Raw genomic sequence first — 26487 nt, 5'->3', positions numbered from 1 at the left:
CTTCAGCCTGTGTGAGGCTGGATCAAAAGTGAGCTCTCAGGGAAGGGGAGCCAGTGGAGGTGAGATGATGGGTTTAGTAAAGTAGTTTAACCACCGCCACTTGGTGTGGTTAAGAGGCGGTTGCTGTGGCCAGCAGGTGGAGGTTATAATGAGCCTGGCATTTCTTGTGAGAGACGGCAGGCAGTGGTTGTGCTGATGGGAGAACTCGTGGCAGTGGCAGCTTGACAACCTGTCTGGAGAGAGAGGGCGGAGCAGCGGCCACCGGTGGAGGCATGGGGGCAGCTGTGCCCACAGGGGTACCACTGACGGCTCCCCAGCCAGCTCCGCAGGCTTTTCTGGGGGCTTTTAGAAGATTGGAGGAGACGGAGCACAGGCAAGGGTGGCAGGAAAGTTGAATTTTTTCAGTGGAAGCAAAAGACAAACTTCAAGAGAAGAGGAAAAATTTGTTAGTTGAACTCTCTAGTGGTTTTCTGCATTGGCGATGGGAAGTCAAACCAAAGCACTGGGCTTGTGGCCTCAGCAGGGTGCTGCACCTGCAGGGGATGGAAGGGCACCTGGCATGAGGGAAAATGAGTGATTTATCTAACAAGTTGTCTTATTAGGAAAACGTGGCAGCTCACCCCTCTAATCCCAGCGCTTTGTGAGTTGTGTTATAATTTCCAGGTGGGAGGATCACTTGAGCCCAGGAGTTCGATATCATCCTGGGCAACATAGTGAGACTCCCTCTCTTAAAAAGTTAGCCAGGCATGATGGTGCACCTGTGGTCCCAGCTGCTTGGGAAGCTGAGGCGGGAGGATCGCTCCAGCCTGGGAGGTCAAGACTGCAATGAGCTGTGATTGTGCCACTGCACTCCAGCCTGGGTGACAGAGTGAGACCCTGTCAAAAAAAAACAAAAACCGGGTGCGGTGGCTCACGCCTGTAATGCCAGCACTTTGGGAGGCCAAGGCGGGTGGATCACCTGAGGTCAGGAATTCGAGACCAGCCTGGTCAACATGGTGAAACCCCATCTCTACTAAAAATACAAAAATTAGGGCCGGGCACGGTGGCTCAAGCCTGTAATCCCAGCACTTTGGGAGGCCGAGACGGGTGGATCACGAGGTCAGGAGATCGAGACCATCCTGGCTAACCCGGTGAAACCCCGTCTCTACTAAAAAATACAAAAAACTAGCCGGGCGCGGTGGCGAGCGCCTGTAGTCCCAGCTACTCGGGAGGCTGAGGCAGGAGAATGGCGTAAACCCGGGAGGCGGAGCTTGCAGTGAGCTGAGATCCGGCCACTGCACTCCAGCCTGGGCAACAGCGAGACTCCGCCTCAAAAAATAAAAATAAAAAAAAATAAAAATACAAAAATTAGCCAGGCGTGGTCGCATGCGCCTATAGTCCCAGCTAATCGGGAGGCTGAGGCAGGAGAATTGTTTGAACCTGGGAGGCAGAGGTTGCAGTGAGCCAAGATTGCGCCACTGCACTCCAGCCTGGGCCACAGAGCAACACTCCATCTCAAAAAAAAATACAAAGAAAAAATAGCTGGGCACGGTGTTGGGTGGGCACCTGTGGTCCCAGCTACCTGAGAGGCTGAGGCAGTAGAATCACTTGAGCCTGATAGGCAGAGGTTACAGTGAGCCAAGATTGCCTGAAAAGAGGAAGGGCATGGTGGCTCACGCCTGTAATCCCAGCACTTTGGGAGGCAAAGCCTGGCGGATCACTTGAGGTCAGGAGTTCAAGACCAGGCCAGGCACAGTGGCTCACACCTGTAATCCCAGCATTTTGGGAGGCTGAGGCAGGGAGGATCACTTGAGGTCAGGAGTTCAACACCAGCCTGGCCAACATGGTAAAACCCTGTCTGTACTAAAAATATTTAAAAATTAGCTGGGTGTGGTGGCGGGCACCTGTAATCCTAGCTACTCGGCTATTTCGCCTCCAAGCTGAGGTGGGAGGATCACTTGAACCTGGGATGCAGAAGTTGTAGTGAGCAAAGATCATGCCCCTGCACTCAAGCCTGGGTCACAGAACAAGACTCTGTCTGGGAGGAAAAAAAAAAAAAAGCATGAAAAGATATCTCAAAGGGCCAATTTGTGATGTTATTTATAGGAGTAACGGGGAAGTTTTAAATCTTGTGATCTCCAGAATAATGGCTGGTAATCATTTAATTATCAGGTTGGTGTGAAAGTAATTGCGGTTTTTGCCGTTACTTTTAACTGCAAAAACCACAATTGTTTTTGCACCAACATAATACTATTCTTAGCAGAATCCAGGCCCCTTTCATCCTCCTAACTTGGTGGCCTTTCATTAGTTTTACAAAGGCAGTTTAGTTTTGGGAAGGATTACTATCATTTAAACCACAAACCTAATTTCTCCCAAGGTTAATGAGTCCCATGCCCAGGAATGACCAAGGGCAGTTTGGAGGTTAAAAGCAAGATGGAGTTGGTTAGATCAGATTTCACTGTCATAATTTTCTCGCTGTTATAATTTCTGCAAAGGCAGTTTCAATGTAGCCTTGGAAATTGAGACTCCGCCTCAGTTTTTTAAATTATAAATATATATGAGAGAATGAAAAAATTTGATTCCAAATAAGTAATTTCAAATGAATTTTTTGTGAGGTAAAATGTACAAAATATAAAATTTACCATTTTAAACATTTGTAAGTGTACAGTTCCGTGGCATTAAGTATATTTCATGGTGCAACCAGTTCTAGCGCTTTCAGAGGCTGAGGCAGGGATATCATTTGAGCCCAGGAGTTCAAGACCAGTCTGGGCCACATGGCAAAAGCTTATCTCTACAAAAAAATACAGAAATTAGCTGGGCATGGTGACATACACCTATAGTCCCAGCTCCTTGGGAGGCTGAGGTGGGAGGATCACTTGAGCTGCTGAGGTCGAAGCTGCAGTGAGCCATGATCACACCACTGCACTCCAGCCCAGATGACAGAACAAGACCTTGTCTCAAAAAGAATAGGGGGAAAAAGAAAGAAATGGCAATGAGACTGGGCAATGTAATTTATAAGAAAAGAGGTTGAATTGGCTTATAGTTCTGCAGGCTGTACAAGAGGCACAGCACCTGGATCTGCTTCTGGGGAGGCCTCGGGAAGCTTACAATCATGGTGGAAGGCAACGTGGGAGCAGGCACATCACGTGGCCGGAGCAGGAGCAAGAGAGCATGTGTGGGGTGAGGAGAGGTGCCACACACTTTTAAATGACTAGCTGTCCTGTGAACTCAGAGTGAGAGCTCACTCATCACCAAGGGGATGGCCCAAGCCATTCATGAGGGATCTGCCTCCATGACCCAAACACCTCCCACCGGGCCCCACCTCCAACATTGGAGATTCCAATTTGATATGAGATTTGGAGGGGACAAATGTCCAAACTCTATCAACTACCATTCATCCTCCAGAACTTTTCATAGTCCCAGACTGAAATTAAATAATAATTCTCCATTCTCCCCTCCCCCAGACCCTGGCAACCAACATTCTACTTTCTGTCTCTATGATTTGACTATTCTAGGTACCTCGAATAAGAGAAATCACACAGTATACGTCCTTTCGTGGCTGGCTTATTTCACTTAGCATAATGTCTTTGAGGTTTATCTGTGTAATATGTGTCGGAATTTCTTCCCTCTTTGAGGCTGAATAATATCCCATTGTGTGTGTGTGTGCTGTGTTTTGTTTACCTGTTGATGGACTCCTGGATTGCTTTCATCTTTTGGTGATTGTGAATGATCCCACTGTGGACATAGGTGTACAAGGACCTATTTAAGTTCCTGCTTTCAGTTCATTTGGGGTATATTCCTAGTAGAATTGCTAGGTCATATGGTAATTCTATATTTAACTTTTTGAGGAACTGCAACACTGTTTTCCACAGCAGGTGCAGCCTTTTTCGTTTGTGCAGCATACACAGGTTCCAATTTCTCCACATCCTCGCTAACACTTGTTCTTTTTTTTTTTTTTTTTTTTTAATAGCCATCATGCCAGGCATAGTGGCTTATTCCTATAATCTAAGAACTTCGGGAGGCCGAGGCAGGTGGATTGCTCTTTTTTTTTTTTTTTTTCTCTGAGACAGAGTCTTGCTCTGTCGCCCAGGCTGGAGTGCAGTGGCACTATCTTGGCTCACTGTAAGCTCCGCCTCCCGGGTTCACGCCATTCTCCTGCCTCAGCCTCCCGAGTAGCTGGGACTACAGGCACCTGCCACCACGCCCGGCTAATCTTTTTTGTATTTTTAGTAGAGACGGGGTTTTACCATGTTAGCCAGGATGGTCTCGATCTCCTGACCTCGTGATCCACCCACCTCGGCCTCCCAAAGTGCTAGGATTACAGGTGTGAGCCACCACGAGGTGGACTGCTTGAGCTCAGGAGTTCAAGATCAGCCTGGGCAACATGACGAAAGCCTGTCTCTACAAAAAATACAAAAATTAGCTGGGCACAGTGGCCTGTGCCGGTAGTCTCAGCTACTTGGGGAGGCTGAGGCAGGATAATCACTTGAACCCGGGAGGCAGAGGTTGCAGTGAGCTGAGATCGCACCACTGCACTCCAGGCTGGGTGACAGGAGTGAAACCCTCTCTCAAAATAAATAAATAAATAAAATTATAGCCATCCTAGTGAGTGTGAAGTAGTATCTTGTGATTTTGATTTGCATTTCCCTAATGACTAGTGATGTTGAACATCTCTTCATGTGCTTACTGGCCATCAAATGAATTCAAATGAACTGTTAAGTGGAAGACTCTGTTTACGTTGATTTAAATTGGCAAGTCAAACAGTCTGAATGAATGAGATAAATGTAATACAGTTTGAGTATCCCTTATCCAAAACACTTGGGACCAGAAGTGTCTTGGATTTAGAATCTTTTTGGATTTTGGAATATTTGCATTATATTTACTGGTTGAGCAGCCCTCATCTGAAGATTTCTAATCTTAAATGTTCCAATGACATTTTCCTTTGAGCATCGTGTCTGCACTCAAAAAACTTTGAAATTTGTGGGTTTTTTTGTTTTTGGAGACAAAGTCTTGTTTTGTCACCCAGGTTGGAGTGCAATGGCACGGTCCCAGCTCACTGCAGCCTCCACCTCCTAGGTTCAAGTAATTGTCCTGCCTCAGCCTCCCAAGTAGCTGGGACTACATGTGCGTGCCACCACACCCTGCTAATTTTTTGTATTTTTAGTAGAGACGGGGTTTCACCATGTTGACCAGGCTGGTCTTGAACTCCTGACCTCAGGCGACCCACCCACCTCGGCCTCCCAAAGTGCTGGGATTATAGGCATGAGCCACTGCTCCTGGCCTGAAATTTGGAGCATATCGGATTTTGGATTTTTGGATTAGGAATACTCAACTTGTATTTATAATTGTGAGTTTAAAAATATTTTGTGATACACTAGGACAGGATTCATTGAAGTTGAAAATAAATATGAAACAAAAAAGTATAACAAATTTTTATTGGGATACTTGCCAACAATCTCTGTTTTTTTCTGACAGATATTCTACTGGTCTGCTGTCAGTAATAATAACAATAGGCTGGATGTGATGGCTCACACCTGTAATCCCAGCACTTTGGGAGGCTGAGGCGGGTGGATCACTTGAGGTCAGGAGTTTGAGACCAGCCTGGCCAACATAGTGAAACCCCATCTCTACTAAAAATACAAAATATTAGCTGGGTGTGGTGGCGTGCGCCTGTAATTCCAGTTACTCAGGAGGCTGAGGCGGGAGAATTGCTTGAATCCAGGAGGCAGAGGTTGCAGTTCCAACAGAGTGTGACTTCATCTAAAAAATATATAATAATAAATGGTATAAAGCAAAATCAAAATCCTATAAGAGTTTGTTGAGTTTGTAACATGAATAGAAGTAAAATGACAACAATAGCTCCAGGGCCAGGAGTGGAGAAATGCAAGTGTGCTATTGTGAGGATCCTATACTATGCATGATGTGGTAGTAACATCACTTGAAGGTAGACTGACAAAGTAAAGATGTATGCTATAAACTCTAAAGCAGCCACAAAAATAGCACAGCAAAATGTTGTGACTAATAAGCCAACAAAGGAGTGAAAGGAATCACAAAAATATTCAATTAATTCAAAAGAAAGCAGGGAAAAAAAAAAAAAAGGAAAGAGGAACAAAAAAACAGAGGGACAAATAGAACCCAAATAGCAAGATGGTAGATTTAAACCCAACAATACCAATAATCACATTAAAAGTCATTGGTCAAAACACCCAGTTAAAAGGAAGAGACCATTAGACTGGATTTAAAAAGCAAGACCCAACTGTGTGTTAACTGTAAGAAACCTCCATTAAATATAAAGCTGGGCACAATGGCTTGTGCCTATAATCTCAGCATTTTGGGAGACTGAGCGGGGGAGATCCCCTGAGACCAGAAGTTCAAGACCAGCCTGGGCAACATAGTGAGATCTTGTCTCTAAAAATAAAAAATAAGGGGGCCAGGTGTGGTGGCTCATGCCTGTAATCCCAGCACTTTGGGAGGCTGAGGTGGGCAGATCATCTGAGGTCAGGAGTTCGAGACCAGCCTGATCAACATGGAGAAATCCCATCTCTACTAAAAATACAAAATTAGCTGGGCATGGTGGCACATGCCTGTAATCCCAGCTACTTGGGAGGCTGAGGCAGGAGAATCGCTTGAACATGGGAGGCGGAGGTTGCGGTGAGCTGAGGTTGTTCTATTGCACTCCAGCCTGGGCAACAGGAGTGAAACTCCATCTCAAAAAAAAAAAAAAAAAAAAAAATAGGCGTGGTGGCATGAGGCTGTAGTCCCAACTATTCGGGAGGCTGAGGTGGGAGGATCGCTTGGACCCAGAAGGCAGAGGTTGCAGTGAGCCAGTATCACACCACTGCACTCCAGCCCAGTGACAGAGCCAGATCCCGTCTCAAAAATAAATAATATTTATTTTCAAAAAATGTATCAAAAAAATAAAAAATAAATGAAATAAATGATAAAATACTAGGCATGGTGGCATGTGCCTATAGTCCCAGCTACTGAGGAGGCAGAGGCAGGAGAGTCACTTGAGCCCCAGAGTTCAAGGCTGCAGTGAGCCATGATTGTGCCACTGAATTCCAGCCTGAGCAAGAGTGAGACCCCACCACTTTTTTAAAGAAATAAAATAAATATACAAATAGTGTAAAGCTAAAGGAACAGAAAATTATGCACCATGCTAACACTAATCTAAAAAAACTGAAGTGGCTATGTTAATACCAGAGGAAGTAGATTTCAGGACAAAGAATGTTACCAGGGATAAAGAGGGTCATTTCAAAATAACATGTCAATTTATCAAGAGAACATAACAAATAACAATTCTTGGCCGGGCGCGGTGGCTCAAGCCTGTAATCTCAGCACTTTGGGAGGCTAAGACGGGTGGATCACGAGGTCAGGAGATCGAGACCATCCTGGCTAACACGGTGAAACCCCGTCTCTACTAAAAAATACAAAAAATTAGCCGGGCGAGGTGGCGGGCGCCTGTAGTCCCAGCTACTCGGGAGGCTGAGGCAGGAGAATGGCCTAAACCCGGGAGGCGGAGTTTGCAGTGAGCTGAGATCCGGCCACTGCACTCCAGCCTGGGGACAGAGCGAGACTCCGTCTCAAAACAAACAAACAAACAAACAAACAAAAAAAAACAATTCTAAAAACCCAGTAATCCTAATAATCTAGCAATCTGGCTGCTCTGCCTATGGAGTAGTCATTCTTTATTCCTTCACTTTCTTTTCTGTTTTTTTTTTTTGTTTCTTTTTTTGAGACCGAGTCTTGCTCTTGTTGCCCAGGCTAGAGTGTAGTGGCACGATCTTGGCTAACTGCAACCTCTGCCTCCTGGGTTCAAGCAACTCTCCTGCCTCAGCCTCCTGAGTAGCTGGGATTATGGGCGCGAGCCACCACACCTGGCTAATTTTTGTACTTTTAGTAGAGACGAGGTTTCACCATGTTGGTCAGGCTGGTCTTGAACTCCTGACCTCATGATCTGCCCGCTTCAGCCTCCCAAAGTGCTGGGATTACAGGCATGAGCCACTGTGCCCAGCCTCCTTTACTTTCTTAATAAACTTGCTTTCACTTAAAAAATATCTAGCAATCCTAAAATCTAATAACAGCTTCAAAATAAATGAAGCAAAAATGAATAGAACTACAAGAAATAGACAAATTCACAATTAACATTGAAAATTTCAGCACCCCTCTCTCAATAATAAAACAAGTAGACGGAAATCAGTAAGGATAGAGAAGATTTGAACAACACTGTCTCTGAGTTGACTCAGTAACAGCAGAATACACATTCTTTTCAAGTACACATACTCTGTGTCACAAAACAATTCTCAATACATTTAAACGAATTCAAGACACACAAAGGATGTTTTCTAACCACAGTGGAATTGAATTAGTAGTCAGTATAGAAAGATCTCTGGAAAGTCCCCAAATATTTGAAAACTAAACAATATACTTCCAAATAATCCTTGGAGCAAGAGGAAATCAAACAGGAGATTAGAAAGCATTTTGAACGGAATGAAAATATGACATTTCAGAATTTGTGGGATGCTCAGTACAGCTTAGATGAAATGAACAAATTCCTTGAAAAATACAAACTTCAAAAACTCACTCAAGAAACAGATAACCTTGGCTGGGCGCGGTGGCTCACGCCTGTAATCCCAGCACTTTGGGAGGCTGAGGCAGGTGGATCACCTGAGGTCAGGAGTTTGAGACCAGCCTGGCCAACACGATGAAACCCTGTGTCTACTAAAAATACAAAATTAACCAGGCATGGTGGTGCGCACCCATAATCCCAGCACTTTGGGAGGCCAAGGAGGGCAGATCACTTGAAGTCAGGAGTTCAAGACCAGCCTGGCCAACGTAGTGAAACCCTGTCTCTACTAAAAAAAAAAATTAGCCAGGCGTGGTGGCACGCACCTATAGTCCCAGCTACAGGGAGGCAGAAGCTGCAGTAAGCCGAGATCGTGCCACTGCACTCCAACCTGGACAACAGAGCGAGACTCCATCTCAAAAAAAAAAAAAAAAAAAAAAGCCTGAGACTGGGTAATTTATAAAGGAAAGAGGTTCAGTTGGCTTGCAGTTCTGCATGGCTGTGGGAGCCTCATGAAACTTACAATCATGGCAGAAGGGGAAGTAGGCACCTTCTTCACAAGGCAGCAGGAGAGAGTGAGTGTGAGAATGAGGAAGTGCCACACTTTAAAACCATCAGCTCTCTGAGAACTCACTATCATGAGAACAGCATGGGGGAAACTGCCCCTGTCGTCCAGTTACCTCCCACCTGGTCCTTCCTCTGACACATGGGATTACAACTTGAAATGAGATTTGGGTACACAGAGCCAAACCGTATCAGCACATATCCATGAAAGGAATTGAATTTGAAGTTAAAAACTTTCCCACAAAGAAAACTCCAGACCTAGATGGCTTCACTGGAGAATTCCATTGAACATTTAAGAAAGGAATAATATCAAATATATGAATAAGTGATGCAAAATATTATTTTTCTAGTAAAACTGGATGTTATAGAGCAGAGGGCAAAATCTGCAGGAATTTTAAGTTTACCCTTAAAATCTTCGGAGGATTCCTTGGAGATATCTTGAGCCGGGGACAGGCAGCTTTGGACTCTTATCAGATACCTGGGGACTCTGTTTCTTCTCTCTCTCGGGGACACCAGGACAAAAGAGGGCAGGACATGCTTGGGATCTCTTAGTGGTTGGTGAGGAAGCTGGCACTGGCACCTGGAGTGGCTAACCAGGCAGCCCCGGCTCAAGTCTCTGCCTGTCCATCACCTCCATCCCAAATGTGTGTTTAGTACCTTGAGATCTGGCCTGAGTATTATTTGAGCTATAAAGTGTGCAATCTTCTGTAAAGTAGGGACTGTGACAATATCCTGTCTTTTCTTTTTTTAAGACAGGATCTCACTCTGTTGTCCAGGCTGGAGTGCAGTGGCTCAATCATGGCTCATTGCAGCCTTGACCTCCCAACCTCAAGCTCTCCTCCTCAGTAGCTGGGACCACAGGTGTGCATCACCACGTCCAGCTAATTTTTGTATTTTTTTTTTGTAGAAACAGGGTCTCCCTGAGTCACCCAGGCTGATCTTGAACTCCCAGGCTCAAGTGATCCTCCCACCTTAGCCTCCCAAAGTATTGGCATTGCAGGCATGAGCCACAGTGCCCTGCCAACAATATCTTGTCTTATCAATGAGGAAGCAGAGGCCCTTCTGATGGGTGGGGGATTTGCCTGAGGCTACCTGGGGTTGGAATCTGATTCCCTGTGATTGACCAGGTTCTAGTCCCTGGCATTCAAGGCTCCGTCTCCCACACTCATTTCACTGCCGCCTACATGTACCTTCTAGTCAAACTAGATGTTTGCTGTTACCCAAATAGGACTCCTCCTGGAAAGGGCACCCCAACTCCATCCCCAGCCCCCCACAGCTCACTCCCAGACCCCCAGTCCATACCTGAAGCCTTGGCTTGGATGCCCTCTCCTCCCAGGAGCCTTTCCTGACCCCCCTTCCTCCCATACCATCCAGCCCTCTCTTCCCCATCTTGGGTCACCATCCTTCCTCTTGCCAAACCAACTTTTGTTTTCCTCAGTCCTAAGCATTCGGGCACCAACTCAGACTGGGGGGTGGTGGGTAGGCAGAAGAGGAAGTGAGAGAGACCATTGAGGAACTAAGAGGAGCTGGGCCAGAGCTGGGGTCTCGGAAGTGAGGAGGAGATTTGAGATGAGGCTGAAAAGGGTCAGAGAAGGCTTCATCCACTGGCAGCCATGTGTGAGCAGGGATGTGTGAGCAGAAGAGCCATTGTGTCAGGTTCTAGAAGGTTCCCTTGGGCTGCTGTGTAGAGAATGAGCAGGGGGAGCAGGGAGATCAAGAGGCAAGTGGGAGGCCATTGACTGCTGTCTCTCAGGAGAGATGATGGAGGTCTGGACCAGGATGAGGGCAGAAGGTGGCACACTTGGGATCATTTAGGAAGTAAAACCACCAAAGGCTGGTCAACAGACATGAAAGTACAGCTAGGTCCGAGGAATAAGTCCTAGTGTTACATAGCACCGTAGGCTGACCGTAATTAACAACTTATTGTTATTGGATTATACTTTAAAATAGCTAGAAGAGTAGAATTTTTTTTTTTTTTTTTTTTTTTTTTTTGAGACAAATTCTCGCTCTGTTGCCCAGGCTGGAGTGCAGTGGCACGATCTTGTCTTACTGCAACCTCCACCTCGCGGGTTCAAGTGATTCTCCTGCCTCAGCCTCCTGAGTAGCTGGGATTACAGGTGAGTGCCACCATGCCTGGCTAATTTTTGTTTTGTATTTTCAGTAGAGACGGGATTTCACCACATTGGTCAGGCTGGTCTTGAACTCCTGACTTTGTGATCTGCCCTCCTCAGCCTCCCAAAGTGCTGGGATTACAGGCATGAGCCACTGAGCCCAGCGGAAGAGTGCATTTTGAATCTTCCCGACACAAAGAAATAAGTGTTTGAGGTGATGGATATGTTAATTACCCTGATTTGATCACTACACATTGTATACATGTATTAAGATATCACACTGTAACCCATAAATATATACAGTTATGTGTCAATAAAAAATAAAAGCAAACTGGGTGTGGTGGCGCACATCTGTAGTCTCAGCTACTGGAAAGGCTGAGGTGGGAAGATTGCTTGAGCCCAGGAGTTCGAGGCTGCAGTAAGCTATGATTACACCACTGTGCTCTAGCCTGAGTGACAAAGCAAGACCCTGTCTCCAAAAATAGAAAAAAACTAAATAAAAGCAAACACATCATTTAAAAATAATAAGCCAGGTGTGGTGACACATGTCTGTACTCCTAGCTACTTGGGGAGCTGAGGTGCGAGAATTGCTTGAGCCCAGAAGTTTTGAGTTTAGCCTTTTAAAAAGTAAAATTTAACTAGCCTGGACAATATGGTGAAACGCCATCTCTACAAAAAATACAAAAATTAGCTAGGTTTGATGGCATGTGCCTGTAGTTCCAGCTACTCAGGAGGCTGAGGTGGGAGAATCACCTGAGCCTAGGAGGTCGAGGCTGCAGTGAGATCATGCCACTGCACTCCAGCCCGGGCAACAGAGTGAGATCCTATCTCAAAAAATAAAATTAAATAAAATTTAGAAAAAATAAAGTAAGGAAAAAGTAAAGTCAATGGGCTCCGGTGTTACTGGAAGAGATCCCTGCCTAGTCTCACAGGGAGTGAATCATTGCCTGACATCTTTGTCCCAGCATGCACCTTGCAGTTTCAGTTCTGTGTAACGACGACCAGAAGGCACTGCTGCAGCCAGGATCTCTGGTCCATGAGTCCATCCCTCCCAAGCCCTATAGGTGGCGCTGCAGGCTCCTCTTCCATGCAGGCCACCACCACCTGCAAAGCAATGCAGTGTGGGCCTCTGAGGATGAATGGACAGGCAATTGCTGAGATCTGTTTTGCCGAGATCAGCTCAAATGAAATTCCTGGTGGGGTGGAAATGTCAAAGCCTTTTATCCCCCCAACCCTGGGGAACCTGGGCTCAGGCATGTGCAGAAGTCTCTGCTTGTCTCCAAGTAAATTCTTAAAGGGATAAAGCACCTCATCCAGTTCTGAATCGGGTGGGGATTTCTCAGTCTTTTAGACATACAGGAGTAGAGATGGAAACTTCCAGAATTTAAAGTGTAGCGTATGGATGGGAAGTTTTTGTTAAAACTCTGGTCAGTAGGCCAGACGCAGCAGCTCACACCTATAATCCCAGCACTTTGGGAGGCCAAGGCTGGTGGATTGCTTGAGCCCACAAGTTCGAGACCAGCCTGAACAACATGGGGAGACCCTGTGCATACAAAGAATACAAAAATTAGCTGGGTGCGGTGGTGCACACCTGTAGACCCAGCTTACTCCGGGCTGAGGTGGGAGGTTCACTTGAGCCCAGGAGCCGAGGCTGCAGTGAGCCAAGATCACACCATAGCACTCCAGCCTAAGCCACAAAGTGAGACCGTGTCTCAAACAAAACAAAAACGCTCTGGTTGGTTGTCCCTTCCTCCTGTGAAAACATGTGAAAAACATGTGTATAGAATGCTCAGATCTGAAATCACTAAAAACATAAAGACATACCATGTACAACTTGCTGTACTAATTAACACTACCTGAGGTACTTTGATGAAGACTTGAGGCAGAAACCCACATTTTGGGGGAAAGCATTTGCCAGTGTTGGAAACTTTGTTGTTGTTGGGAGGGGGATTGGGGTTTTCTCCTGCCCTGGACCTGGATGTGTGTGGAGGGGTGCTCAGTGGACTGCTGATGGGTTTCTGCTGCTGTTTTTGGTTCGCTGCAACCTCCACCTCCCAGGTTCAAGCGATTCTCCTGCCTTAGCCTCCTGAGGAGCTGGGATTACAGGTGCACACCATCATGCCTGGCTAATTTTTGTATTTTTAGTAGAGATGGGGTTTCACCATTTTGGTCAGGCTGGTCTCAAACTCCTGATCTCAGGTGATCCACCTGTCTCGGCCTCCTAAAATGCTGGGATTATGGGCATGAGCTACCACGCCTGGCCTCTGTTCCCTTTTTAAAGAACCCTCCTTCTTCCCAGTTTTTATTTCTTATTTTTTATTTTTTGAGACAGAATCTTGCTCTGTTGCCCTGGCTGGAGTGCAGAGGTGTGCTCACAGCTCACTGCAACCTCCATTTCCCAGGCTCAAGTGATCCTCCTACTTCAGCCTCCTGAGTAGCTGAGACCACAGGTGCATGCTGCTGCCTGGCTAATTTTTGTATCCTCTTTTGTGTAGAGATGGGGTTTATCCATGATGCCAGGGCGGTCTTGAACTCCTGGGCAAAAGTGATCCTCCTGCCTTGGCCTCCCAAAGTGCTGGGATTGTAGGCATGAGCCACTGCACCCAGCCCCCTCTTCTCATTTAAATCTCAGGTAGTTTCATTTTTCTCTCATACTTCAAGTTCCAACATCCAGAATAGTGTGCCCCTGGGAGAGAAGTGAACTGTGAACTTGGCAGATTTGAAGGCTGCTATGGACTGAGCTGTGGCCCCCAACCGAACCCAAATTCATAATTTGAAGCTCTAACCCCTAATGTGACTGTATTTGGAGAGAGTTTCTGTAGAAAGGTAACTAAGGTTAAACGAGGTCGTAAGGGTGGAGCCCTGATCTGATGGGATTAGTGTCCTTATACTATAAGAGGCACCAGAGAGGGCTGGCTCCTCCCGCCCCCAGGACACAGAGAGGCAAGGCCACCTGCAAGCCCAGAAGACAGCCTTGCTGGAAACTGAAGGGGCAACATTTGGATTTTGGACTTGCCAGCCTCCAGCACAGTGAGAAGCACACTTGTGTTATTTGAGCCATCCAGCCTATGGTACTGTCTCATGGCAGCTTGAGCCGACTGGGGCTTCGGCAGCTTTCAGGCCAGGCTGTGGGGCAGCGGCAGGACCCCTGACCCTAGGGCAGCCCTTTCCTGTCTTGCCAGCTGAACCAGGAACAAAGGGCTCATTCTTCCCAAGGTTGTGCCTGACCTAGAATAAACCAGCACCAAAACCAGAGTGAATACAGGCCCTGAGTGTCCAACCTGGGTTGCCAGCAGCACCTGGGCCCAACTCAGTGAGAAACTTTCCTCATCTTGCCCTTAGGGCCATGTCTGGACAATCTCCCTTCTCTGGAGTGAAGACTGGGGCAGACCTGGCTTTGGGTCCTCCCTGGGCAGGGGAAGGAACCTGCAGTCAGCACCGTTCTGTTCTGCTGTGCTGTTCCTTTCCCCACCTTCTGTGTGTAGGTGTTTTCATGATTCATACTGCAGATCCGTATGTCTGTAAAACCCACATCCCCGAGCGTCGGTGATTTCTGGAATCCCACCCAGCGCAACAGCCCTCACCAGGTCCTCTCCCCTCTTCCTCCTCCCAAAGAGGACCAGAGGGGACACATGGGACCCAGGTCCTGCAGGCAGGAAAGCAGGACAAGCTGTTTGAAGTGGTTTTTTCCCTTCATGGCAGGACCCAGATCCTGCCCTACACACACCCATGTTAGGAGGGGACCTTTGGTGGGAGCAGGGGGACAGCTGTGATCCCAGCTCTGCAGCAAGAGGCGTCTGTGTGGCCCTCAGCAGAGGGCTGGTAGAGGGTTCCTTCTGGGGATGATGGAAATATTTTGGAACTGATTGTGGCGTTCTTGCACAACTTGGTGAATATATTAAAACCCACTGAATAATATAAAATATATAATATAAAAAATAAAATAAACCCCCATTGAATAATAAAACCCAGCTGTGTGCTGGGCCACCACCCCTGAGAGCCAGGCCCTGACTGCCCAGCCTGGGCTGCTATGGGCAGAAGTCTGTGCTTCCTAAGTGTCTGTAGTCACACAACGCAGTGACAAAGGCACCCTCCAGCCAGGTGCCCCTGCCTGTGAACAGTTAGGAATTCCAACTTCTTCTGAGCCCGTATCTGCCTAGCAGTGTTCTAAAGGCATTAATACTTCTCTTATTCATTCTCACAACGGCCTTGTGAGGCCGTCAAGATTCCCACTGAGGCCGGGCGCGGTGGCTCAAGCCTGTAATCCCAGCACTTTGGGAGGCCGAGACGGGCGGATCACGAGGTCAGGAGATTGAGACCATCCTGGCTAACATGGTGAAACCCCGTCTCTACCAGTGAGCTGAGATCCGGCCACTGCACTCCAGCCTGGGTGACAGAGCAAGACTCCATCTAAAAAAAAAAAAAAAAAAGATTCCCACTGAACAAATGAGGAAACTGAGGCCTGGGGAGAGGACTGCCCCATGTACTGAGCAGAGGATGGTGGGGTGGCTTTGGTCTGGGAAGTTTGCCCCCAGCCCTGCCCGCCCCTGTCAGGCTCAGCTGCCACAGCCTTCGCCCGAGTGGGTAGGGACGTGAGGTATCACCAGCACGCCCTCCTTGCAGCTGCACCCCGGCTCATGGCTGTGTGGATTGTAGCCTCAGCCTCCCCTTTACCAGTGGGGGTGGGAGGGGCTTTCCCTGGTGCCAGGAAAGTTTGTCCTAGGCTGCCGTGGGGCCATGCTGCCCTCCTGCTCAGCTGCCTCTGCCATCAGGCCCCGCCAGGCCTTGCTAGCTGGCAGGTCAGGCCACACCAGCCTCCAGTTAGGCCTCAGGCACTGTCTTGGCTTCCTGTACTGCCTGAGCAGGGGCTGAGGGAGAAATGACAAGTTCGTCAGCCTCCCATGAAGGCCCAGTGATGGCTTCCAGCACACTCCGCACCAAGCACGCCCTACACTAAGTCTTCTCGCCAAAAAGGAGGCAGAGTTTCAGGAGCTCACCATGGCTTGGGATCCCTGAATGTCCCAGCTTCCTGTGGCCTTGATGTCCCAGGACTGGGTCTGGGTGACTGGATCAGGGGTCTTGCTCTCCTCCCTCATCCTGCCCAGGCCCTGGCACCTGCTGCCCAGGCTCTTGTCCTCTCCTTCACAAGCCGTGTGGGCCTGGGAGAGGCCAGGCAGGCTGGGGGTGAAGGCAGCTGCCGCTCCTGTCCTTCTGCTTTGGGTTAACCAGGGCCTCTCAGGTCCTTGGGGCATGGCTAGCCAGTGTAGATGGGCTCACCAGGCTGTAGGCTGGGCCTGTGTCTATGGCTCAGCTGTCCTTGTCCCAGTATTTGCCTCTAGATTCTCTGCAGGGGCCTGTGGGCTCTGGAGACGCACGGGACCTGCGCCCCGGGCTGTTCCCATCATCCTGTGCGACCAGGGCCCTTCTAGGGAGCCTACTGCATGATTCTCTTTTGAGGGCCCCAGGGGCAGTAGGGTACAGAAGGTGGAATCTCTAGACTCACAGAGACCCAGGTCCCAATCCCAGGTCTGCCCTCAACACACTGGTGAACAGGCATTAGCCCAGGGCACCTCCCTGGGACCCAACCACGTCACCCCATGCCTGCTCCCTCTGAAATTGGTGTTAAGGCAAACACAGGCACAGCCCCCAGCACTGCCAGACTGGCTGGGTAGCTAAGTGGTGGGGGCAGTTGTCTGACCTCGGCTTTGACAGGTTTTTTTCTCTCCAGATTGTCAGGAGGACAGGTGGACAGGTCCACAAATGTGTCTCCTTGCAACAGCTCTGAGGATTTCCTGGGGATCCCACCAGTGGCCGGGACACCCAGCCCTCCTCCCCCAGCACTAGTTTGTTCTTGGCCAGTACAAGGTTTTGCAGAACTGGCCTTAGAAGCAGGGTTGACCCCAGCTGAGCCCAAGCAGCAGGGGGGAGAAACCGGCAGTGTGAGGGCAGTCACCTAGGAACAGCAGAGTAGGACGGGGCTGGAGCTGGGGACTGCAGAATTCTGTGTATGACATCAGAAGCTCCTGGGCCAGTTGTCATATGGAGTCCCAGGCCCCAGTGGCAAGACCCAGAAATCTGCATTTTAACAAGCTGAGGGGGACAGTTCCACACTTGGGACTGAGGACCTCTCATGCCATCCTGAGGGTCCCTTTCCCCCCAGGACGAAGGCTGCCCTGTCTCTGCTTCTCTGAGATGCCTAGTTAAGAGGGTCTGACAAGGACGAGGGACAGTAAGCAAGTGAACCTCTCTACCCTGAGACCTGACTGCAAGGCTGTGGGGACTTGGGGGAGGTGGGGCAGCCCTGAGAGTGCCCCGTCAGCTTCCAGACCGAGGCAGTTCCCCAGCCCCCTCAGGGCCGGGCAGACTGAGGTCACAATGAGGGATGTGGGTCTCAGCCTCTCAGCAAGAAGGCAGGTTGCAGTCAAATGTCACCTGGTGATGAATGGGAGGCAGTGATAGATCTGGAGGTTAAGGGCAGTTGCAGGTGATTCCAAGGGGACTTGGGACACCCAGGTCCTGGCCCAGGGCCAAGGACACTAGCCTCCCTAGCATACCCTCTACCCTTCTTCCCCAGAACCCACACTGGCTGCAAACACATCAAAGAAGAAAACATTTCAGGGCCAATTCATTTTTCTCAAAACATATATTTACCCCTCCTCTCAGTACATCTTTGAGCACCTTTCCCAGAATCTCAGGAATGTATAGACCCCCGCCCCACACTTCATACCCGCCCTAGGCCTTGGTGATGAGGCCCTTCACAGCTTGTGCAATGGCATCCTTGTCAATACCGAACATCTTCAGCAGCTCAGCTGGCTTCCCACTTCTTGGTACCCGGTTAACTGCCAAGTGGGTGACAGTGATGCCAGGCTCGCCCACTACTGCACTGGACACAGCCTCACCAATGCCACCTAGAAATGAAAGGAGGGGAGTCAGACGAGGCCTCAGGGTGAGCAGTGGTGGGCCCAGCCCTCTGTCAGCCTTAGTCAAGGATGGAGGAAGCTGCATACGCACCGCCTTTCTCCACCTGCAGCCACGAGCCCATCACATAACTCATTGTTTTTATTGTTTTAAAGAGTCAGGTTTTGCCACGTTGCCCAGGCTGGTCTCCAACTCCTGAGTTCAAGAAATCTGCCATCCTCAGCCTCCCAAACTGCTGGGATTACAGGCGTGAGCCACCACACTCGGCCCAAAACTATTTTTATAGGCCCAAACGTGGCCTCTAAATGTTTGTTTCAAACACCATCCTCTGGCCAGCAACTGTCCATAGTCTGATTATCTAGATTTGACCCCAGAGTCAAAGCCCATCTCTCCCACTGGGGCCTCCTCCTTAGAGAGGCTGGTGTGTACTTAGGGAGCCTGCTGTGTGAAGGACTCACCACTACCTCAGGGACACCACCATCCACCATTTAGCAGCGAGGCTGGAATCCTCGCCAGCTTCCTGGGCAGCAGGAGCTCCACAGAGCTCACCAGCAGCTGTGCGTTAGCTGGGTCTCCAGGCCAAGCCTGAGGCCTGTTAAGAGACCACGTCCCAGCTGCTCTAGAGGGACAGCTCTGGGGGTTCTGGGCCACCGCTGCCCTCCTGGGGCTCAGACAGAAGAGGCACGTCCAATGCTCGGGCTCTCTGGCCCTGCCCCTTGCCCAGCTTGCCTGCCCCAGGCCTCCTTACCTTCATAATAATGGTCCTCCACGGTGAGGATCCTGCCCTTGGTGGCACGAGCGCTGTCGAGAATGAGTTTTCTGTCCAGCGGCTTGATGGTGAAGGGGTCCAGCACGCGGATGTTGATCTTTTCTGTGAGGGAGAGCATACGGCATGGCTGAGGGGAGGGCTGGGCACCACCGTCTGCCCTGGTGGGGGCCTGGTGGGACATCCTGAGGACTGCGTTTAGCTAAGAGCTCAGCCTGCGGGCCTGTCCCTGTCCCAGGGAGAACCACTTGCCACCTTGTTCCCATGGCTGAGCTTATGCCTGCCAACCCCTTGCACTGGGGCATCTGGTCCAGCTGTGTTGCCTGCAGTATCCAAGAACCCAGAGCGGAGTGTGCAGGCCCTGAGCACCTTCCCTCATCCTCCCACAACCTCGAAGACAAAGGGAATGCGAGAGGACACACTCCAGGTATCTGGCCTGACAGAAGGTGAGGGTTGATGTGGTGATGTGGGGGAGCTGCAGCCAGCGGAGTGATCAGAGGCCCAGGTGCGGCCCCAGCAGCAGAAGCACCTTCTCAGAAGGACAAACCCACGCCTGCCAGGCCCTGCTTAAAGCTCACCCCACTGGATCTCCCCCTGCCTGGCGATGGGGTCCCCTGGCTCCTCCAGCCCCATCTTGCTCCTGCCTGGCCCTGCTCCGGCCTCCCTTTACTCCCCTCTCTACCAATCAATTCCTACCCACTCTGAGGCCACTTTCTGGAAGGTGCCACACCTGCCCGCTCTTTCGTGCTAAAACATGACATCTGTTGTGTGATTCTATTGCAGGAGAGGCCAATGCCTGTCTCCCCTACAAACCACTAGCCAACACTGTGAGCTCGCAGTAATAATAATAGAATACCAGGTCACATGCATGTAACCCTCAGGACAGCCCTGCGGGGAAGGGGCGAGTATCTCCATTTTACAGATGGGAAAACAGGCATGGTGATAGGTAGGGGATAACTTCCTTAATTAGTGTCTGGCTGAGTGATTCCAGCCCTGCGGGCAGGCTCCAGGCTACTGATCTGACCACCGTGCTGGGGGATCTCTTAGAGTCATAGGGTAGGGACTGTGAGCACTGCAGTCCCGGGACTTAGCATCATGCCAGACAGAACAAGTGCTCAAAGGATGGCTTTAATTACCATCATTATTTAATTAAATGAAATTCTTTCTCTTTAGCTGTGAGCTCTTCAAGAAAGAAAGAACCCCAAGACCTAGCATGCAGTGGCCATTCAGTTGATGACTTTGGAGGCCCCTTCTCACCTTTCTTCAGCAACTCGGCGGCAGCCAAGGCCTCATGCAGGGTCACCCCAGCCCCGATCACAGTCACCTGGTCATCCTTGCTCTTCAGGACCACCTGGGGGTGACACAGAGGGCAAGTGAGGCTCAGGGCCTCGGGACAGGGTGGGCCCTGACTGCTGGCAGTCACAGCAGGGAGGGTCCAGGCAGCTCTGTGGGCTCCTGGGGCATGTGAGGCACTGACCTTGGCTTGTCCGACCTGGAAGTCCTCATTGTTGTTATAGATGATAGCATTTTCTGGGCGGCTGGTCCGGATGAAGCAGATACCCTGAGACGGAAACAGATAAACTGAGGATACAGGATGTGGCACACCCAACCTCAGAGACGAGGTCTTTCTAGAGAGGCCATCCCTTCCCATGGAAGCATCAGTCACTGCATCCTGGCTACTCCAGCAGGGAAAAGGGCCTTGCTTGCCCTCGGCCGCCTGCACCCCACTTGAACACTCTGAGAACTGCCTGCCCCTTGCAGCCCCAGGCCGAAGGCAACTTTCCACCAGGTAAACTGGCTGCAGGTGGGCTACTCCTGCAGAGTGCACCAGGCAGAGGGGCAGGACCACGTACACTGTGTCTATGGAGTGCAGCTCCGGGCCTGGACCACAGGGCTCAGCTCATCCTTGCCTGTCTTGGAGAACCCAACTCAGGAGGGTGGACAGGTGTCAACCGCCGGACCGGCCAGGGCTGCCAGGATTCTCAGCGGAGACAGACTGTGGCAATCAGTTGACAACGTCTGCCACGTGGCAGTAAGTGGGGCATGTATTTCATCTTTTCTTGTCTAACTTCCACAAGCTACACAAACACCAGGCGCAAGGTCAGGAAACACCCCCTGGGGCAGCGAGTGACCAGCTCTTGGCCTCCTCTTGTTTCCCTCAGGAAGCGATAGCTGCCAGCAGGAGAAAGAACAGCCATGCGACCTACCTTTGTATTGGCGGCTAGTTCCACTGCCTTCTCTGTAGCAACGCCATCACTTGGGTAAAAGACTGTTGACATGGGGACTGATCGAAACATGGCCAGATCTTCCAGGGCCATCTGGGAGGGCCCGTCTTCCCCTGGGGTGTGGGGAAAGGATATGCAGAAATAAGACCCCCTGTCCATGGGCTGGAATCCTCGCCCACCCTCCTCCCATACCTCCTGGTACAAAAGTCAAGGGAGCTCCAGGTGTAAGTGCCCTGGCTAAACTCACCGATGGAAACGCCACAGTGGGAGCCACAGAGGTTGATGTTGCTCTCAGAGATGGCGGCCATGCGAATCTGGTCAAAGGCCCGTGTGAAGAAGGCTGCAAAAGTGCTGCAGAAGGGCACCGTCCTGTTGCGGGTGGCACAGCCCACCGCGATGCTCACCTAGGGGCAGGTGGGGCAGGGTCAGCCCAAAGGGGCAGGCAGAAGGTGGTTGGGGAGCCTAGGACCCCTCTCGTGGAGAAGGCCACAGTTTGTGTATAGATTGTCCATCCTTTCTGAGCTTCCGAATGTGTCCCCCACCACCTTCTGCAGAGACCGGTCCTCCCAATCCCTCCCCAGGGTCCAAAGGCAGTAGCCTCATGCCTGCTGAGGCTCCAGTCCCCAGATCACTCATCCAGAAGCAGCACTGAGTACAGTCATCAGTTCCAAACCAGCTGCCCCTCAAGGCTCCAAAATCTGCCAGCCAACAAGAGGCCTCTTTCCCCAGTCCCACACCCTGCAGAGCAGTCTCTGGAAACCAGAGATAATTTCAGGTCCGGTTGGAAGAACTCTGGAGATGTGAGTGCCCTCCAGAGAGAGGAAGCTCACTGTCCCTAGGGGCCTGCAAGCCAGGCTGGGCTCCTGGACCACCATGAGGAGATATTTTGAAAAAGTGGACAAAACATTGTTCCTTACTTCACAACCTCAGTTCCTGACACGGAGCTGCTTCCCCAGATGGGAACATGTCAGGGGCCCAGAGTTCCCTCATCTCTGCATCCCTCAGGGTGGCAGGGCCAGAGCCGTGTGCACTACACGCGCTCAACAGACTGGCTGCTATACCCATCACAGCCCCACCTACTGGCTGGGCCTGCCCTCCACCTGGAAGAGACCCCATTCACCACCAGGCCTGGCCTGCACGCAGCTCCTCCTGAGAGCACCTGCAGTCCCATTCGGTTCCCCCGCGTGCACACTTGTCCAGGACATTAGCACCTCGGCAGAACCTCCCAAACTCTGGCTACTCAAGGTCCGGGGTTAATGCTGGGTTCTGGCTTTTCTTATAGTCTCCCTGGGCTGGCCCACAGCAGGCACCTGGCCCTGCCAAAATGGTTGCCCCACACCCCTCAGACCACAGCCTGCAGCCTTGGGTGGACCTGTCCCTGCCAGCCGGCCCCGGCACCCACCATGTTCTGCTCAGCAATGTAGCACTCGATGAAGCGGTCCGGGTGCTCCTTTTTGAAGATCTCCGAGAAGGTGGAATTTTTGGTGTCTCCATCCAGGGCGATGATGCGGTCACTGGCATGGCCCAGCTTGGCCAGTGCCTGCCCGTAGGCCTTGCGGGTGGCTATCTGTGAGGAAGAGAGTGGGAAGCCTCTGGACCCCTCTGAGGGTGTGTGCACGCCTGCGGCCTGGAGCCCTGCTTTTAGAGAAAGATTAAAACAGGGCCAAAAACAGAAGCCCAAGAGCGCAAGGTCCTGTGGAGACTTTGAACTGCTGAAAGGTTGCCAATGACTACGGTCAATGTCTGGGAGCCCCTGGAGGCCCCAGCATGGCTGTGAAAGGTATAAGCTACAGAAGACACCCACCAGCCCCAACTTCCTGCGGGCTGCACCAGGTCTATGAACCTATTCCACTTTGCACGGGAACACAGAAGGCTTGGGAGTCAAGGCCAGACGCAGGCTGCATGGATGGGTTCCCTTGGGACAGAAACCTGGAGCAGGACAGCTCTGCCTAGCCTTGCTCAGGCCAAGGGTCCCTCGTGGACCAGCGATGCAAGGACTTGGGAGTGAGTCCTTGGCTTTGATCCCAGTTCTGTCAGTAGCTTGCTAAGCTTGCTAAGTGGACAACTCCCTTGCCCTGTCTGAGCCTCTGCAGGTCAACTCCAGAGCTCTCTGTCCTGCTGAGAGAAGTGGCAGGAACAACACCTGAGGAATCACTCCTTGTCCTAAATGAAGTGCTCTCCTCCCTTTCCCAGCCCTCCAGAAGGCGCATCTGGGCCACAGCCTTGGGGAACCTGAGAACTACAGGTCCAGAGAAACAAGCCCCACTTTGTACCTTGTCCCCAACTTTGTAGCTGGGCAAGCTGGGCATGCGGATATTGGCAATGTCCACTGAGGGGGCGTCCTCCTGCGGGGGGGTTGCCAGGATCTTCTTTTTGCTCTGGATCTGGCTGTAGATCTCCTGGATGATCTGCTCAGCCATGTTTTTGGGGAGGGGCTTCCCATGCCAAGACTCCTTATCTTCTACTCCTGCAAGCCCAACATGGGAGGACAGAGGAATGTGTAAGACAGAAGCTCCCAGAGGGCCAGGAGGCTGCCCCAGGAGCCTGGCCCTCCACCTGCCGAGGGCAAGGGAGGAATGGCATCATCCCAGACAGGAGGAGCCCAGCCAGGCACGGGGGCCAGGAAAGGAGGGTCGCAGTGAATAGGATAGACTCCTATGCGCCCACCACTCACTGTCTACTGCCTGGTCCTCCCGGAACTCACAGCTGAGAGGGAAAGGAGGGGTCAGACGTGGGCAGGTGTGTGTTTCTGGGCCTGCTGCCCCATCCCTTCACCAATGTGTCCCTTCTCTTCCTCCCCACAACCCTACCCACAGGGTCACACAGAGGTGGTGTCTGCTGCAGAAATACTCAGTTTGTCGACTGGGTTGGAAGGGACCCTGGCCATCAGAAGGGGAACCCAAGGCCAGAACAAGGCTTCCAGGGTCACCCGATGCATCTGTGGGCAGCAGAGGGGTCTATAAGTACCTAGGCTTGCCCACCCATGGCGCCTTGTTGTGTGGGGCCAGCAAGGCTGAATATCCCTCTCCCTGGAGGTCACCTCAGTAGTCACTAGAGTCTGGCCAGGGCGAAGAACAGACTGACCTCTCAGGTAGCACCCAGCAGCCCCAAAGACTTCAGGAGCCCCCCAGAAGCTGCAAGTGGTCCAGATCCTGCCCAGTATTACTAACACCTGAGGGCAGTGCCAGGCAGCAGCACCAAAGCCATGACAATATCCCAGAGCCCTATCCTTGACATCCACCTCCTCCCAGACACCACCCAGCACCGCCAAACCCCCACTCAGAACGTCCTCATATACCTGAGTCTACATGGGCAGAACAAGCCACAACCCCTGAGAGCAGGCAGGTAGACAGCCAGGGGCATCTGTGAGGGAAGCCTACCCAGGCCCTGGAATCGGCCCCCTGCCATGCCACAGACTTCCTCTGTCCCGGGGCAAGTCCCTGACCACTTGAAGCCTCATTTTCCCATCTTTAAAATGGGTGAGGGCCATCCCAGGCCTAGGAATCTGAAGCCCGCACCTGGGTGCCAAGGAGTGACTTACGCCTGTCTCATTCTCTGGCCTGGGGCAGAAGCCAGGTTCCAAACCCCTCAAGGTTCTCGGCCCACACAGGCCTTGCTCAGCACCTGCCATTGCTTGAGGAGTACCCCACTCACCACCTGGAGGGAACAGGCCTCTCCAGGCCCTGCCCGGCTCTGTGTTGGCTCTTCAGCTGGAGCACGTGGCCGGAGCTGACAGAGTGTACAGAGCTGCGGCTCTGAAAGGCACCAGCCAGGGTGGGGCACGGGGGCTGCCTCACTCCACACCCTTCCTCTCACCCACATACCCTCCAAGTCCCTCCTCTCCTCCTGCCTGTACATGCCCCCACTGGCAGAGGCCAGACAAATCCGAGTTCAAATCCTGGCTCAGCCACGGGGTGTCACTGAGTCATAGTGTCTCCCGCTCCCCTTCCCTGGAGCCTGGTGCAATCAGTGTGCAGCAAGAGCTGGTGTTTCCCTGGATGTGAGGGTAAGAGCTATGTAGCTACAGGGTCCAGGCCAGGGGTGAAGGTGGGGAGGGCGGCTCATGCGTACTGACCTGTGATCCCTCGGCCCTTGAAGGTCTTGGCAATGATGGCTGTTGGCTGGTGCTTGGCCTGGCCAAAGGCCTTGCACAGCTCCTCCACGCTGTGTCCATCCACGATGATGGCATGCCAACTGGGGATGGGGGGCGGGCAGAGAGTGAGGGGCAATTCCCAGGGGCCACAGCCTCTGGGAGCCTCCCAGGGAAAGGTCTGCCCAGGCTCCACCCCACAACTGCGGCCTCAGCTGGAGTAGTAGAAAGCTTGCAACATTCTGGTTTCCAGTTTGGGTTTTTTAATCCTTTTCTTTTTCCCATTATTTTTACTCCTTTTGTTTGCCTCTGAACAGGTTTTCCTCTTCTTCCTAAGTAATCCAGAGCTCAGTTCCTTTATTGTCTCTTTCATTCCTGATCCGCTCATTTCCTACTGAAAGCTGTTCTGGGGTCAGCACACCGGGTTTGGAATCTGTCTGCTATTAGATTCTTGATGAATTTTTTGGCCCAATTTTTATTTGGGGGAACACATTTGATCACAGATGCTGGAAACTTTTGAAATGCACCATGTTGTCAAATATACAGGAAGGAGCCGGGGCAGAGCAGGCTCTCTCTTGAAAAGCTATCCTTTTGGGGACTCTTTTTGGCATAAGAATAATAAAAATAGCACCACTCAAACTGAGTGCCATGCCAAGCACTGCCCATTGAAGCCTCACCACGCCATGCCTGGGTGCTGAGTTGGCCCCATTTTACAATCAACTGAGACAGTGAAGGTGGAGTAACGTGACCCACGCCACAAAGCAAGTTAGCAGTGGAGCCAGGACTTCAGCAATCTGGCTTGAATCACAGGTTTATGGACACAGGTCCTAGGGGTGCTGCTGGGGTTGTACTCTGAGTCCCCAGATCGATGTGGCCTTGGGGAGGCCTGTGGAGCGAGGACCCTGTGGCTCAGGTTTCTCGTCTGTCCAACGGAGATTATTTCCTCCCTCCTCTCCCTTCCTGAGGTCAGTCATCAAGGAACACAGGCCTGCATCTGCTATGCTACTGCAAGGTAACCCCAAGCATCATGTTACTCAGTGTAGTCACAGGCATGGGCTCATCTGCAAAACGCAGCCCTGGAGGCTTGACCTGAGTCCCAAAGCCTTGCACAGCACCTGCCCTGTTCCCTCCCCTCCACAGCCTCCTCAGCCAATGCTGGGCTCCTGTGCAGAGCAGCTTGTGTTTGGGGACACAGGTGGAGGCTTTGAGGTAGGGCCCCTCTGGCTGACACCCATGCAGACTGACCTCCCTGCTTTGTGCCCTTTGAC

At 51.1% G+C, this 26487-nt stretch overlaps 1 protein-coding gene across 1 annotated transcript in view; it reads right to left on the bottom strand.

Annotated features, from left to right (window-relative positions):
* Window positions 1-17844: 17844 nt before the first annotated feature.
* The window catches only part of TKT (transketolase), a 30072-nt gene continuing 21429 nt past the window's right edge, over window positions 17845-26487 (bottom strand). The window contains exons 6-14 of the mRNA XM_003894290.3: window positions 25205-25323; window positions 23403-23596; window positions 22532-22696; window positions 21377-21533; window positions 21112-21242; window positions 20382-20465; window positions 20162-20255; window positions 18887-19009; window positions 17845-18128 (exon numbers count right to left, since the gene is read on the bottom strand). Of these exons, the coding sequence (XP_003894339.2) occupies window positions 17953-18128; window positions 18887-19009; window positions 20162-20255; window positions 20382-20465; window positions 21112-21242; window positions 21377-21533; window positions 22532-22696; window positions 23403-23596; window positions 25205-25323 (1243 nt within the window). The 3' untranslated portion in view covers window positions 17845-17952. The remainder of the gene's footprint in view (window positions 18129-18886; window positions 19010-20161; window positions 20256-20381; window positions 20466-21111; window positions 21243-21376; window positions 21534-22531; window positions 22697-23402; window positions 23597-25204; window positions 25324-26487) is intronic.

The sequence above is a fragment of the Papio anubis genome, chromosome 2, assembly GCF_008728515.1.
Source record: "Papio anubis isolate 15944 chromosome 2, Panubis1.0, whole genome shotgun sequence".
NCBI classification, from domain to species: Eukaryota; Metazoa; Chordata; class Mammalia; order Primates; family Cercopithecidae; genus Papio; species Papio anubis.
The sequence above is the reverse complement of the archived record's forward strand: the minus strand, read 5'-3'. Positions and strand labels throughout refer to the sequence as shown.